This window comes from Lolium rigidum, chromosome 4, assembly GCF_022539505.1.
Source record: "Lolium rigidum isolate FL_2022 chromosome 4, APGP_CSIRO_Lrig_0.1, whole genome shotgun sequence".
In the NCBI taxonomy this organism is placed as follows: domain Eukaryota; kingdom Viridiplantae; phylum Streptophyta; class Magnoliopsida; order Poales; family Poaceae; genus Lolium; species Lolium rigidum.
The window spans coordinates 208,629,813-208,645,175 of NC_061511.1; the positions used below are offsets into that span (position 1 = coordinate 208,629,813).

The 15,363-nt window shown below is 47.4% G+C and overlaps 1 protein-coding gene across 1 annotated transcript; it reads right to left on the bottom strand.

The window, feature by feature from the left end:
• Window positions 1-1,163: 1,163 nt before the first annotated feature.
• Window positions 1,164-8,668, bottom strand: LOC124648126 (putative disease resistance protein RGA1). The gene is made up of 5 exons (XM_047187941.1): window positions 8,334-8,668; window positions 6,737-7,873; window positions 2,979-5,474; window positions 2,839-2,868; window positions 1,164-1,874 (listed from the first exon to the last, which is right to left on the bottom strand). The coding sequence occupies exons 1-5, from the start codon at window positions 8,631-8,633 to the stop codon at window positions 1,164-1,166; spliced, it is 4,674 nt and encodes a 1,557-aa protein (XP_047043897.1). The 5' UTR covers window positions 8,634-8,668.
• Between the last annotated feature and the right edge of the window lie 6,695 nt (window positions 8,669-15,363).

Below are 15,363 nucleotides of genomic sequence, written 5' to 3' on the forward strand. Positions count from 1 at the left end.
CTCTGAGACCTAGCCCACTGTATAAGGGCTAGGAGGAGCCACCGAGAGGGATAGATTAATTACACAACTCGCAACACCCATGTAACCCTAATTCTCGACAATACAATCTCGACGATTTTGCCCTTGATCATACTTTTCGTCGGTTGCCTAGTTTGGCTGACCGGTCTTTGAATTCACCAGCATTCTCCTTCCTTTAAACCCAAGTCCATCATTATGGGTATTGATAATGTTACCCCTTGTCACCTTGTGTATCTTGCTTAGTTGTGTAGCTCTTCATCTAGGTAAATTCACTTAGTTGCATATCTAGAAAATTTACCTATTGCGTCAAGCCTAAATTGAAAAAGAACTAAAACTTTCGTAGCACCTATTCACCGCGTTCTTGTCCACTGCGACCCATTCAGACCCATTTGGACGCGATGCGTCACCGCATTGGAGATGGCCTAAGGGCATCACTAGTGGCCTGACCGTTTGCGCGCGGACAAAGAATGGGTGTACCCCCAGCCTAGCGGTCCGACAAAAACTGATCGGCCTGTCTCGGGGTCGCAAACGTGGCCCGAATTTGCGCCGTGAATGCGTCGGTGCGGATGCTGCGCGGACAGTTCGCGGGTCCGCCTAGGTGGTATCAGGGCCCGCAGGGCAGGGAGACATAGTGTCAAATAGCATTTCATTACTATTGGTTGTCCAAAATTATCACCTTTACATAGATGATTACAGATGAGTTAACCTAAACTACGTCGCGTGGCCTACTATATCCAGGGTTACTCGCAGTCGTGTAGCCTACGGGCCACCGTCGTGCCCTGATGTCCCGGCGTCGTCGGAGCTCCTCCAACGGTGGACGTCCATGTGGGCAGCGAAGGCCTCACGACGATGAATGGCGGTGGACGGGTCCTCCTGTCGCCAGCGTGTCTGCCCCTGGGACAGAGCGTCGTTCCAGCTGGCTCTGGACACAGCTTCCTCTGCTATTGCCGCCGCGTCCCTATCGGCCTCGTAGCGGGCCATGTTTCTCGCCACCGTGACCTCCGCAGCGGCCATGGCCGCAGCGGCCTACTCCAGCTCGCAGTTCTCCTGATCCACCCGTGGCTGCTCTTGCCGCCTCGCCGTCACCACCTCCTCGCGCGCCGCGAGGTGGACTGCTGCCGGGGCCGACATCTCGTACGCCCGCCTCATGGCAAGCGCTTGGGAGCATTCTTGAGCCTCCGCTGCCGACACCTGACGATGATCAGCGTCCCGGGGACGCTCTCGAATGACGCGAGCAGCGCCCGCTGCTCGTCCGTCACGCCGATGGCCTTGTCGTCGCTCAAGTTGGTGAGGTCATCATCTTCGTCGTCATTGAGGTAGACGACACCCGGGCTGGGGCCCAGGGTGCGCAGGGCTTCCCGTGACTCCCGTAGCAGCGCTTCAGTGAGGCTAGCATTGGCCGCCTGGATGTCAGTTTGGGTCGCCGACGGTGGCTTGCGACGGAGGGACTCCAGGGGCCCACGCTCCTCCGCCTGGGCATCAACCACGCGCGCCGCCGCCGCCTCCCCCATGCCCTCCCGGTAGGGCCCGTAAAGCTCGTCCTCGCGGGCGTACGCGGTGGTCTGCTCCGCGTCGAGCACAACCATCATGTGGAGCTCTGCTCTGTCCGGATCTTCCGTATAGCGAGCGCGAGCCATGGCGGCGATGCGGATCCAGGTACTTTCGTGGTCGTCCATGGATTGTAGATAGGGTTTACCATCATCAGGGCGGCGCCGTCCATTATATAGACACAGCAGGGTGGGAACCAGTGTTCGGTTTCCTGCGCGCGCGAGGCGGTGGTCGAGCGAGCAAAACTCTCGGCCGCGCGCGGGAATCGACCGCCCTCGTACAGGAACTGGTAATCTCCGGCGGCAGAACTTGACGGAACGTTGGTTGCCATTAAATGAGGTTGACAGTCAAAAAAAAGTGAGTCGGGCCACTGGGGACACCAAATAGGCAAACGGTCACTCTAGCCTTTTTAGCCGATTTCCATGACGGTGGCCCGATCCAAACAAATGCAGACAGTCACTTTTGGTATGCGTCGGGCCGCTTGAGAACGACGGGGAGGACTGCGAATGAGTTTCACATAATGATTTCTGAAAGTTGATATACCGAGTACATATACTCCATCCGTCTCATGAACTTGTGTAAGATTTACTAATTAAACTTGAATATACTTGATACTAGTGTCTAGATACATCTAAATTTTGACAAATCTAACATAATTTCGGTGAGCCGGAGGAAGTACTACTTTTGTGGCCTGATTTTCAGTCTCTTCCGTGCATAAACACAGAGAGGTCCCTATGCCCTGAACATCTCCAATCAATACAAATCACTCTTGGGAACAGACTCTGAAGCCACGACACTGCTGCTACCACTCCGCGATTCCCATGCTTCGAAACAGCTATCTCCTTCCAAATGAGCTATCCAGATCGCTGCTTGGGTCCATCTTGATCTATCCATGGTGGGCTGGCGTCCAACAACAGGGCCCATGGTCGGCGCATCCTGCTTGGCTTGCACGCCGTGCATCATCCCTCCAGACCTTGGGCAGCAGCAGTTGCAGCTGGCACGGCAGCCTCGGAGGCCACATCTCTCTGACGGCGACATCGAGGGTGCCGTCAGTGCCACCGTTGATGTGCGATATACACTGTCTAGCTCAACCAGCTCTCGTAAATGTCCTGCAAAGTACATAACGGCAATTCTTTGATTAGCCGGTACTACAAAGGAATTCGCAGTAGATGTACTCTAGAAGCCAGATAAAGTCGTCCTTTTTCTACTGCTCTACTTTTCAAAGCAAAGTGGTGTTTAACAAAAGGAAAATTGCAAGGCAAAATAGATTACGATGTAGACATTTCTGCAGGAAAGAACCCTCTGTAAGAAATGTAAGACAGAGTAAATTCTAGTATAAGAAAAGGAGAAAGGGTACGTAAAAATAAAATAAGATTAGTACTACAGAGAGCCAGCTTTGGTAGGACACGCACCTTGTCTTCTATGTGAGCCAGCTTCATCATGTTCTCCTCTAATTCGCACCACTGCTTTAGGTCAGGGCAATCAGAAATAATTAGTGTTTGGAGATTGGTGAGTTGTTCCATACCCTCAGGGAAACACTTGATACCCTTACAATCCGAGATATCAAGAATCACCAGAGAGCTGGGCAGGAGACATACCCTTTCACCCAAGTGATTTAACTCAGAGCAGCCAATAATGCATAGTTTCTTGAGATGGGTGAGTTGTTGTATGCTTTCTAGCAAAGAAGACAAGACATCACAGTCCCACAGGACAAGTTCTTCGAGGGAGGTTAATTCTCCAAAACAGTGCGGCAGTGATGCCATGTTGCTGCAACCCCGCAGCTGTAGCCTTTTGAGTTGCCAGTGGTTCTCGTTCAGCCATTTTGGCAGCTCTTCCAAGTATTTGTCTTCTAGTGGTAGAGTCTCCAGAGAGGAGAGATGTTGGACCTCTGGTGAGCCGATCAGATCGACTGAGCCTTTAATATGCAAATCAGTGAGGCCAGGGAAGTACTGAAGCAACCTCCACTGATGCAGAGGTACCTTGCTGTTTTCAACTGACAGCTTAGTAGTTACAGGAAAAAAAGAGGAGGTGGCATTTGTGTGTGGTCCAGTACACTCTTCCCATGATGATAACACTTTATCGCTGTTTGATATCACCCACTCACTAGCTTTCGGTGGAAGCGGTTTCAACCTTAACATGGGGCAATCATGAATTTCTAACTTTTCAAGCACGTGATCCTCACCACTGGAGTGTGACGTGGTCCACTCTTCCAGGTTTGCCATGTCTCTGAGAACCAGACGCTCTAGGTTTGGCAATTGGTCCAGTACTAGCCAGGCTGGAAAGCTGACACCGCTGTAACCACATATCTCCAACTCCTCCAATGTGCTTGGTGGCACCAGATTTTCCATCAAAATTTTGTGATCCACAAACCTCTCAGCATTTGCAGTCCACTTCACTCTCAAGTACTCAAGATTTTCCTTCCCTGTCAAATGTATACGCTGGGCCTCTTCTACAGATTTCACATTTTCAAGTTCAGTCAAGTTGAGCTTCACAGGATCTATGTGTTGTAGCAAGATGAGGTTGCTGCTAGAGTGGCCATCACCAGGCTGCACCCTAAAGTGTGGTAACGATATTGCACTGCTACCAACCTGAGGGGATTTGGAGATTCCCGAACCAATTATATCAAGAAACTTCAAACTATCCATTGTACCTATACTACCTGGTATCTCTGTAAGATCATCACATTCTGCGAGGTTCAGTGTATGCAGTTTTCTCAGGTTACAAATACTTTCAGGTATACTGATTATATTATAATTAGCAGATAAGTCCAAATGCTCCAGATTGGAAAGATTACTGCATATATAGTTGATGAGACTGTCCATGGTATCTCCATCCCTAATCAGCGAAGACACATTCAAATACCTGAGTTTGGTCACATTTTGTGGCATCAACTTGATATGTGTCCTCTGTAAATTCAAATGTTGCAGATTGGACAGACCAGCCAAAGCTTCATCTAGACAATCAATACTACAACAGCCTGATAGATCAAGATGCGCCAAATTTTTAAGACTCCGAAATGACCTCGGCAACTCTGACATTCTCATACAACCTGACAAGCTTAAGTACTTGAGTTGAATGAATGTGCCCAAAGCTTCTGGGAGCTTTAGAAGACCACAGCACCCTGAGGATAAGTTCAAATACTCAAGTTTGTTCAGGGCGCCCAAAACTTCTGCTTCCCGGCAACTTTCAAGATATGAGCTGAATGATAAGTTCAGATAGTCTAGTTTGGATAGGATACCCAGAGCTTCTGGCATCTCTCCAATTTTTTGGCAGCGAGACAAGTTCAAATATTCCAGTTTTGTGAGGCTGCCCAAGAACTCCGATACACCTCCAATACAAGAGCAATTTGACAAATCAAGATGCACTAATTCTTTTAGCCTCCCGAATGATTTTGGCAACTTTGCAATTTCTGAACAACTGGACAAATCAAGATATGCCAGACCTTCAATTTCTCCAATGGATTCCGGTAAAGCCAAGATTTTAGAAGACCCATGAAGGTTGAGGTACATTAACTTTGAGAGCGTGCTGATATCATTCGGAATGACTGCATCTTGGACTCTAGGAGCATTAAGATACCTCAGCTGCTTCAATACACCAATAGAATCTGGCAACTTATGTATGCTGCACTCGCTTAAGTCAAGGACGCGCAAGGACTTGGCAGATGAAAATGCAGCATGGTGAAGTTCAATTTTTTCACAGTCCATAAAGCGGAATGCCCTTATCTTGGATGACTCCAAGCCCAATGGCTTACTACAATCATCAAGCAATGCATAATGGTACCAGTTTCCCTCAGTGTTTCCGCCTTTGCCAACGACAAGAATCTCATCGTCCATGACTAATCTTGCTAAGTCATGTACCAGATCATGCATGGTCAACAATGTAATATCTTCATCATACAGTTTGATAGTCTACAAGAAAATCATTTTACAGAGTCAGATTTTTGGGTTTCTTATATTTAAGACAATTTGTGAATTAAATTCATTATTGAATAGTAAATTCTACTTGTGCTTCTCTGCTGTTTCCCAAGTTTAGATTTTTTCCCTAAACTGCAAAACTGTAAAATTAGATAAGTATGTGCTTAAGTGTCGCCAGCAAACATAATTCATTTCTCGGACAAGTGCAAAGCAGTTTTAGATGACGCGATGGTGTTTCTCAATGCATGGCAGTCAATTAACATCATATTGAAAAAATTAGATAGTTCCAAAATTCTGAGAAATCCTAAGAAACCAAAGAAGGAAAAATAATCATACGATGAAACAAGTCTAGAAAACTCATAAATAATTTACGTAGACTAGAGAAAAATCATCTATGATAAATCAGAATTTCTTTCAAAATGTGAAGGCATAAAAAAGCAACACAAAGATTTATATGTCAGATTCCTAGTGCTAGACTGCTAGTTAGGCTTGTATGCAAAAGCCTTCGCTACGTCATCATGAAAGAAAATCTACATAGTTTGGACAGTTAAGAATCAAATTATATGATTTATTATTCAGGAATAGTTAATGAATAAGAAATGTACTTTTACTTGTAATATTATGTATTTTTCACGACCAGGAATAGGCTTTGACTGCTAAGATTTATGAGGATTTCTGGTAAATTGCCCAAGTTAGCACTACATGTTCCTTTTTTACTTTTGGAAATCAATAGGGTCATCCCAGAAAATATTGTCCACTACTACTTCATTTATATGTTTGTAAAAATGTAATAATATACTCCCTCCGATCTATTTTACTTGCCACTAAAATGGATGTATCTACAATTATAATGTGTCTAGATACATCTATATTAGTGTCAAGTATTATGAATCAGACGGAGTAGTATTTTTTGTGGTAACTCTAGTTGTAACATGGATTCACGCTTGATGTTTAAAAAGGTGCTTTTTAAAATAATATTTAAACAGAACAGCGTTTAACTTCTCGCACCTAGTATCATATAGTGACAAAAAGCACAAGAACCAAGCTCTATAAGAGAGGAGACTGTCTATGGAAATTTATATGTTAAATGTGGGTGCAGTTTAACTTCAGAATTCAGGGTGGAAATTCCCTACAGCTGGGCATTACCTTTTGCTACTAGCCATCACTACTTTTGCTACTATATGCTTTCGTTGCATCACAATGATTCAAAGAAAATAACAAAATTGTTATATCATATAGGGAATGCATAAACTCACCGATGGTGACTTCAAATGTTCAAGGAAAGAGAAGCCCAAAAGCTGACTAATGTATCTCTCACCAAGCTGCCAAGTAGAGAAACCAAGAGAAACCCATTGTCGAATAAGATCATCTTTAATTATCTTGTGACCTTTTGGAAATATTGCACAATAGGCAAAGCAAAGCTTCAAATATGAAGGCATGACACTATAGCTCAACTTCAGAGACGCAAGCACTTGTGAGGAAGATGTATCTTTCAAAGAAGATACATTCCATATATCACTGTCTCTAATTGATTTCCATTCACTAAACTTCATAGATTGCAGCATGTGACCAAGTGATTTAGCTGCTAAAGCCACACCAGCACACTTCATTGCAATGACCTTCCCTATCTTCTCTAATTCTTCTTTATCATCTCTAGATTCAAATACGCTCTTTTGCTTTATTATAGACCAACAGATGTCATCAGTCAATGGTGCTAATTTGTATGGTTTGATGGTAGAGATTTTCTTCGCAATGTCCTCATCTCGTGTGGTTACAATAACAACCACATTACCGCCCTTCCCAACCCTAAGCATGTCCATCATACTTTCCAGATGAAACTTCTCACCCTCCCATAGGTCATCTAAAACAACCAGAATCTTCTTATCAGCAAGCAGCTTTTGAAGTGATTTATGTATCATCTCCATTCCAGTGTACTCACTCTCCTTCTCTTTCTCTGATAGTTGTGATATGATAGAGTTTCCAATTTTCTTCAGATCAAATGTCTGGGACACATAGACCCACACCTGAGAGTATTCTTTGAACTGAGTATTATTGTAAATCATTTTGGCCAAGGTTGTCTTGCCAAGGCCTCCAATGCCATATATAGAAAGGATTGTGATCTCTTCTGTCATGCTATCAAATAAAGAAGACAATATTTCCTCTTTCTCCTCGGTCCTCCCAACAATTTGTGTCTCCATGATTGACGATGTTTCCCGTACGTCGGTGACCTTCGGCTCATTGGCACTAGTGCCTTCTGTTAATCTGAATTTTTTGTGTTGGTCAGTTATCACCTCCAGATCCTCCCTCATCTTCTCCATCTTATTGGCCATTGTGATCTTGGGAACGACTGTGATACAAGGGATCATAATTGCCAAATATTTTTTGAAGGATAACTGCAAGAGAGTTTATTCGTTAGTACAGTGTGAAAGGGCAAGCAGTGTACAACTGCATTCAGCCCAATAGGAGATTAGGTTAAAACATTAAGAGCCACACCCTCTTGTTTCTATCAGAACAAATTTTGTTTAGTTTTGAAATATACGTAACATATGCTACTGTTACAAAAGTATAAGAAAAGTAGATTCAGAAATGAAAAGTCTTAAAAACTGAAACCTAAAACACATAAGGCCATGTGAAGATACATAAATTAACTTACTGCACAAAATACATGGGTACTAGTACAAACCTTTAATATTTAATTAGCTCCAGCAAGATTAGAAACCAAAACTACACGGATAAATCACAAAACTACATGGCGAGGAGAGTTTTTCTATAGAAAGAAGTGATGACCATGTCTTTAGTTTCAAGAGTAACCACGAAGTGCAATGAACTGGGATTTCTGTACCGCACACATACCTTCCGTTGAGACGGCTGAGTGATTGGTTCTGTATCGGCCTCGAAGTCATCAATCATGTCCGAGATGGCGTACATGGCGTGCTTAAGCCGCTTCAGCCACAGAAGCGTCGGTTCGTCGGTGATGGACCGCCTCTCGGCGACCTTGAGCACCGCCTCGACTGACTCCAGTGCCATTTTCATCTTCCTCAGCTCCTTCTCGAAGTTCTTCTGCAGCATGATCTGACCTCCGATTGCCGAACCAATCTGGTCGGCCACCACCTTGAGGATGGCTGCCGCAAGCAAGCCGCCGAGCGCCGCCATGGCCGCCGCAGCTCGCGCTCAAGACTGGGGAGCGATGGGACCTCAATGAATTTATGGTGCGGGATATTTTGTGGGATCAATTCTGCGTGGAGGTAGCTAGTAATCTTCTAGTAGTATTTATCTTCCCTGTGGTGCATGCTATGCTCAGTTTCGCATGGCGTGTCCAGTTTGGCTTGGACCCGTGTGAAAGGCACATCGACAAGACTGCAGCGCGATTGAGAACAAGCACCACCGGAGGTTAGCGATAAGTTCGTGGTTGGCCACGTTTCATTGACAAGTTGATTGGCTTGGAGTGGGGATGGCCAATTCAAGATCGCGAAATGAGAGAAGGAGGAAAGAGCCAGGAAATTTCCTACACAAGAAGCGGGCCAAGTAGCCAACTGGAGTACTATGCATCAAGCCCCCGCGCGGACTCTTCTCGTTTCCTATTCGCAAGTCGGACACAGTCGCGACAGCAACGGCGTGGACACGATTGGACTAGAGGCTCGAAGAAGAATGCTCGGACCTTGATGGATATTACTTGAATTACACTGATTTTTTCTCAAAAAGGATCGTGTGTTTTTGGTTGTTTTCTAGGACCTTGATCACTACAGGAATGATGCAAGGCGCCGACGGCCTGCTGATACGCCGACGGCCAAAAGTTAGGGCCATCGGCGTATGGCCCGGCCAGTCCAGCCCGCGAAGAGTGTCCTCGGCGTAGGCAACGCTACACCGATGGCTACCATCGGCGTACTCCAGGCCGTTGGCGTAGGTCTAGACACGCGCCCCTCCAAAGCCAGGCCGTGATGGCGTTGTCACGGCGTTAGAGCTACGCCGATGGCCACCCTCGGCATAGGATCCTCCTCTCTTTTTTCTAATCTACGCCGACGGCGACACTTGGTGTAGCCTTGAATTTTTTTCCCTCCATGCACCCCCCTTCCGTGGATTGCCTTTTTAAGTTTCCACCGAATAGCAGAAAATAATAAAAAAATTCCAAAAATAAAATCATTCGAGATGTTCATGTGTTATGTCATCTAGTTGCAAGAGAATTTAACAAAAATGAATTTCGAAATTGCGTCATGTATCGGCAAAACGGCTTTTCTTGTTGCATACGACGTCGGAAAAACATGTATAATATATAAAAATCATCGTGGGAAAAAGTTACATCTCAGTTCACAAGGGTTTACTCGGTTGGAGTTCTTTTTAGATTATAAAAATTCCAAACAAAAATATGAATGCAGCAAGATTTTATTTTTGACAGAAATTCAGGATTTTTTTTTAAATTTGTTTTAAAAATTAAATTAATTATTGCATCTTGCAAAAAAAATTATCATTACTTAACCATTGATATTTATTTAAAAAATATTTAAAATTCAAAATGATAAAGAGTTATGATATCACGGTCTAAGGATTAATATAATTGATATGGCAGCAATGTTTCGTTTCTTTCATGGAAGCTCAATCGAAAGGAACGAAAATGTTAAGCGTCCAAGGGTTGGAGTAGTGTGAGTATGGGTGACCAAATTGGAAGTTTGACGTAATTTGATCTAAGATTAAGTGTAGTCAAAGTTAAAATGATTCATGTGAGAGACTAAAAAAATTGGAAACAAAATAAAAAAAATTGAAGTTAACGAACGGCGTGGCTTGCGCCGATGGTCTAGACACCGACGGCCACCCTCGGCGTATACCGGCTACACCGAGGGTCTGGTCTACGCCAACGATCCACGTGGCTCTGCCGAAGAGAACCTCTGCCGAGGAGGTTGGGTGTAGCCTACGCCGATTCCTGTAGTGGATTCTCTTTATTTCAACGACAACGCATACTGTAATAAATTAATAGTTTTTCTATATTACATCGTACAACTACATAATTTAAGGTGTCAGAGTTCGGTCTAAATTCTGAAGAATTAAGGTGTTTTTGGTTGTCTTATAGTCTTGCATAAGGTGGTGCTGAAGAACTTAATGGTTGCCAACTAAACTTATGCATGTCCAAGCCAAAAAAAAAAAAAAACAGCCATAGACACAAATCTGCAGTGTTGTTTGAGTCTTTCCGGTTAAAATGCGCCATGGTGCATCTCTGCGGCTATAGTCCATAGACATGGAATTGGCCCTCAAAGTGGATGTGTAGCATGTGATGTATGTTGTTGAGACATATTACTCCCTCCGTCCACAAGAGAATATCTCAAATTTGTTAAAATGTCAATGTAGTACTAGATACAACCAACGTTATCTAAAGCTGAGAACAAGTGGAAATCGGTGACCGAATCAATGGAACTAATTAGGGTACTAGTAAACATCGTAATCGGTGGTCACTGGTTGTCTCTTTCGTCAATCAGTGCATGATTAATTTTTGCTTACGCATCGCGTGAATTCACACCCTCCCCTTCATTGTGCATGCCATCTCGAAACAATACAGGAGAAGCCACTGCAGCTAGGCAACGAGATATCTGAACCAACAATATCACGGCGAAGTCGTGTTCGCGGACTGCCCATCTTGATCATGGAGAAGATGAACCCTTCAGGTTCATCGTGCCGTTCCTGTTCTGGTCCATCTCATCTGACCATAGGATGATCGATGATCTGCCTGACTCAAGGTTCTTTTGCCTTCCACGAGAAATTGAAGCACACAATGATCCATGACCGGCCGCGCAGGGCCAGGGTGGGCCACTGTTCGCCTCCCGCGCCGGACCAGCCCCCGGCCGTGGGTCCCCTCCGCACGGCCCGATCCGGTGCACCTCGCCTCTCGCCCTGGCAACATATAGATTATTTGTCAGCGACCTGCCCTGTTTTCCGGCGACGGTGAGGAGAAACAGGGCAACTGCGCACTACAGGAATCGCCCGAGACGCCGACGGCCGGCTGCCCTCGGCGTAGCCGCGCCTGGCCCTCGGCGTAGGCTACGCCGACGGCAGCCCTCGGCGTATGGCCTCGGCGTCCAGGTCCCTCGGCAGAGGTAGGTTCGCCGTCGGCGTACGGCTGGCCCTCGGCGTACGTCACCTACGCCGACGGCCAGGTGAGCCCCTCGGCGTCTCTGCCCTCGGCCTGTCCTGGCGGCGCGTCGTCACCGTTGACGGCGCGTCGGCAGACGCCGACGGCCTGCCCTCGGCGTACGGAAGCGGCCCGGCGACGAACGGGGCGACGTGGCGCGACGTGGTGCAGCCAGCTGGGCGCCTACGCCGAGGGCAACCCCCTCGGCATAGAGGCAGCGGCCCGGCGACGAACGGGCGACGTGGCGCGCCGTGGTGCAGCCAGTTGGGCGCCTACGCCGAGGGCTACCCCCTCGGCATAGAGCCGTGCATGCAATGGCCACGCGGCGGCCATCCAGACGCAAGGCCTACGCCGACGGCATTGCCGTCGGCATAGACCCTGACCATATGGTCCATGTCAGTGTCTATGCCGACGGCAATGCCGTCGGCGTAGGCCTTGCACAATTTTTTTTTCTTTTTCCATTTCCTTTTTCTGTTCCCTGTTGCAATTCAAATTCAATTCAGCAGGTCCAGTTCATCCAAATTCATCCAAAATCAACCAAATTCATCATAATTCACATAAATATCATATAATCCACATAATACCATACATGGTGCACATAATAGCATACAAGCGGAGAGCGGAGAGTGCCATGTCATCCAAATACATAGTAGTAGCAAGCAAACCCTAGTTCTAAGCTGACTAGCGGAGGAAGGACCCGGGCGGGGTGTGTCCGCCCACATCCTTGGCGAAACGAGCAGCCCGGGGTTTCGCTCCGGTAGAAGCTGCAGAAGAACCACCTGGAGAAGGACCGGTAGCACGCCCAGGAGAAGTCGACGGAGAGGCACCGGGAGTAGTCCCGAGGAGTAGTCGACGGAGAGACACCAGCGAACGCCCAGGAGACCGACCACCTTCATGAACCGGTGTGACCTCGCGCCCACCCGGCGATGCCCGGTTCCCGGACCATCCCGTTCCCTACGTGTTCCCTACATGTTAGCAACTTGCGAGGCAAAGGAAAGTGGTAACTACCGGTTTGGCAAAGAACTTACCTCCGGTGTGGATCCGTAGTAAGTCGCAGCGAAAGCTGCCCTCGATGGCATGATAGGCATGTCCCCCGCCACGGTAACTCGATCCGGTGGCGGTGTACCAGTAGACATAGAGATCATCATTTCCTGCAAGATAGGTTACAAGTTAGGCTTTGCGAAATAAAGCATCAAACCGAGACTTGTCATCTACTTGCGCGAGAAGGAAGATTCGGACTTATCGATAAATACGTCATATAGGCCGTATTCTCGCCTATTCCACCGGGCAGCGGCCTGCTGATACGCTTCATTGCAGGCTTCGAAGGCCGCCTCGAAGTCAGGCTACAATTTCGAAACAATGAATCTCGTAAACACTTAGCCATGTAGGAAGGAAAACCGGAAAGAGGATGAAAATGAGGAAACTTACATCGTAGGCGGGTGGACGAGCAGGCCGTGGACGAGGCTGGGGGCTGTCGGCGGTGAGGGTATGCTTGAGGCGCGTGTAGCTCGTGGAGTGGGTAGGCTTGACCGCCTTATTCATCCAAGGGAAACGGCCATGCGGACGCCCGTGCCCCGACAGGACCAACGACTCCTCGTCGACCGGAATGCTCAAGGGGTCATCCACCTCGGGGTGACGAGACTTGACCATGTCGCAGTAGTCCTCCTTGGCGGCCTTGGCATTGCCGTAGTACCGTGGCTGAGGCAATGCGGGATTGGGCTTCGCTTCGTCCGCATCATGTCATATATCTGGGCATCATGAAGCACCACCCCAGGTGGTGCCTCGGCCACCTCGCATCGCGAAAAGAAAAGTTAAGCGTACCACAAATGAGACATGGCGGGAAATGAATGAAGGTCGTTCCATGTATATACATACCTTTTTCCCCTTGAAGCGGGTGTAGTCGCGGTTTCCCGCGCAGTGTGTGCCACCGGTGCCTCGGTTCTCCATGTTACGCCTCGACACGGCTGCAAACTCCTCGTCCTGCCTGAGCCACCTCGCCCTAATCAGCTCCTCCCATGCCTCCCTATGCTGCTCGGCCCACTCCGGACAAACCTGAAAACGCAATAGTCAGCTCAAGATAATTCAATGAAAACTTAGCAGCAATGTAGAATCTCATTGACATTTTACTCACCGACATGTACTCCTCAATGGTCATTGCCCATTCCTCCGTAGGCTCGTTACCAACATAGTACTCCTTCTTGACCCTCTTACCCTTGTTAGCCCGGAAGGCACTAGCGCCGGTGAACTTTTGGTTGTACCACTCGCTCGCGGTGTCAACCTCTCGCAAGCGCCACGCAAAGTGAGACGCGCCCGCGTGTCATGCTCCGGGTCCACACGATAGAAGCACTTCAATCATGCATAAATCAGTTGTGAAAGTCATGAGTTAGCACATTAGGGTCATCAACTATGAACGGTGCTCGAGAAATATATGCCTTACCCGTAACTTGGTGGTCACAGCCTCAGCAGACTGTCGCGAAGCCTACGGCAGGGGCATCCTCATAGTCCGCCCAAGTAGTGGCTAGCTTCGTCGGGCCACCGGGGACCGTGCTAAGGGGAGTGTATCCGCCGGGCCAGAACTTCTTAATCGGAGCCCCAAGCAAGTCGTTAGGCATGCGGGGGGGCTTGGCATCCCATGTCCAGCTTGCTGCAAATAAATCACACATTAGTACACATGCCAAATTGTTTATTATGCCCAAGATGAAAATACATGTTCGAAATTTCTGAAGTAGTACACTTACTCATGGCTCGAAGGAATGATAAGGGCCTTGTCATCATGGGTCTTTGGCTCCTTCCTCGCATCGGGGACTCTAGCTTCTCCACGAAGCTTCAAGGGCTTCGGCGCACCCCCATCCTCCATCACCTCCAACTCAGCCCTAGAGTCCGACTCGTGTGTAGACTCCGTCTCCATCTCCACCTCCCCACTAGACGGACCCTCTAGGTACAACTCAGGAGCCACGTCGCCGAAGCGGAGGGTGGCTCGTCAAAGTCCATGTGTACCCCGCCGCCACCTCGTCCTCCACCTCGTCCTCCTCGTCCTCGTCCTCGACCTCCACCTCGTCCTCCTCGTCCTCGTCCTCCATCGGTACCATCGGCGTAACGCGGATTTTGCACCGGGGCTCGATCACTCCGTCTAGTGGGTCTAGGAATATTCCTCTTCACCTGCGCCAGCCGTCTTAAGCAAGCTCTCGAGTCTGCCTTGCCGCCGCTCATATTGTCCAGTCACCCGCATTGAGAAGAATAAAACAGCTTAAGCACAAAGACATATTATATGAAGATACTAAGAATAAAAGGCACAATGCAATTAAGAAGCATGTTGACATAATAAAATGAAGATACTAAGAATAAAAGGCACAATGCAATTAAGAAGCATGTTGACATAATAAAATGAAGATACTAAGAATAAAAGGCACAATGCAATTAAGAAGCATGTTGACATAATAAATACTAAGAATAAAAGACCCTCACCAGCCATCATCGCTCTCATGCTCACTCTCATACTCCATCTCTTTCTCTTTCTCTTTCTCTCGCCCACTATCACTATCACTATCTTGTGAGTACAAAGTTGAAGGGTCGACGTGTGGAGGCTCATCATAATTGTCATTCGCCTCAAGTAACTTCTCGAGCATAGATATGTCCTTTAGATCCACCACTGACTCACCACGAGTTTCTGCATCGTTCCCGAGGTCTTCTTGAACAAACGGTTCTAAAATATATTCCCCGAAGTCCTGTTCCTTGATACGTCCAAAACGTATCTACTTTCCCGAACAC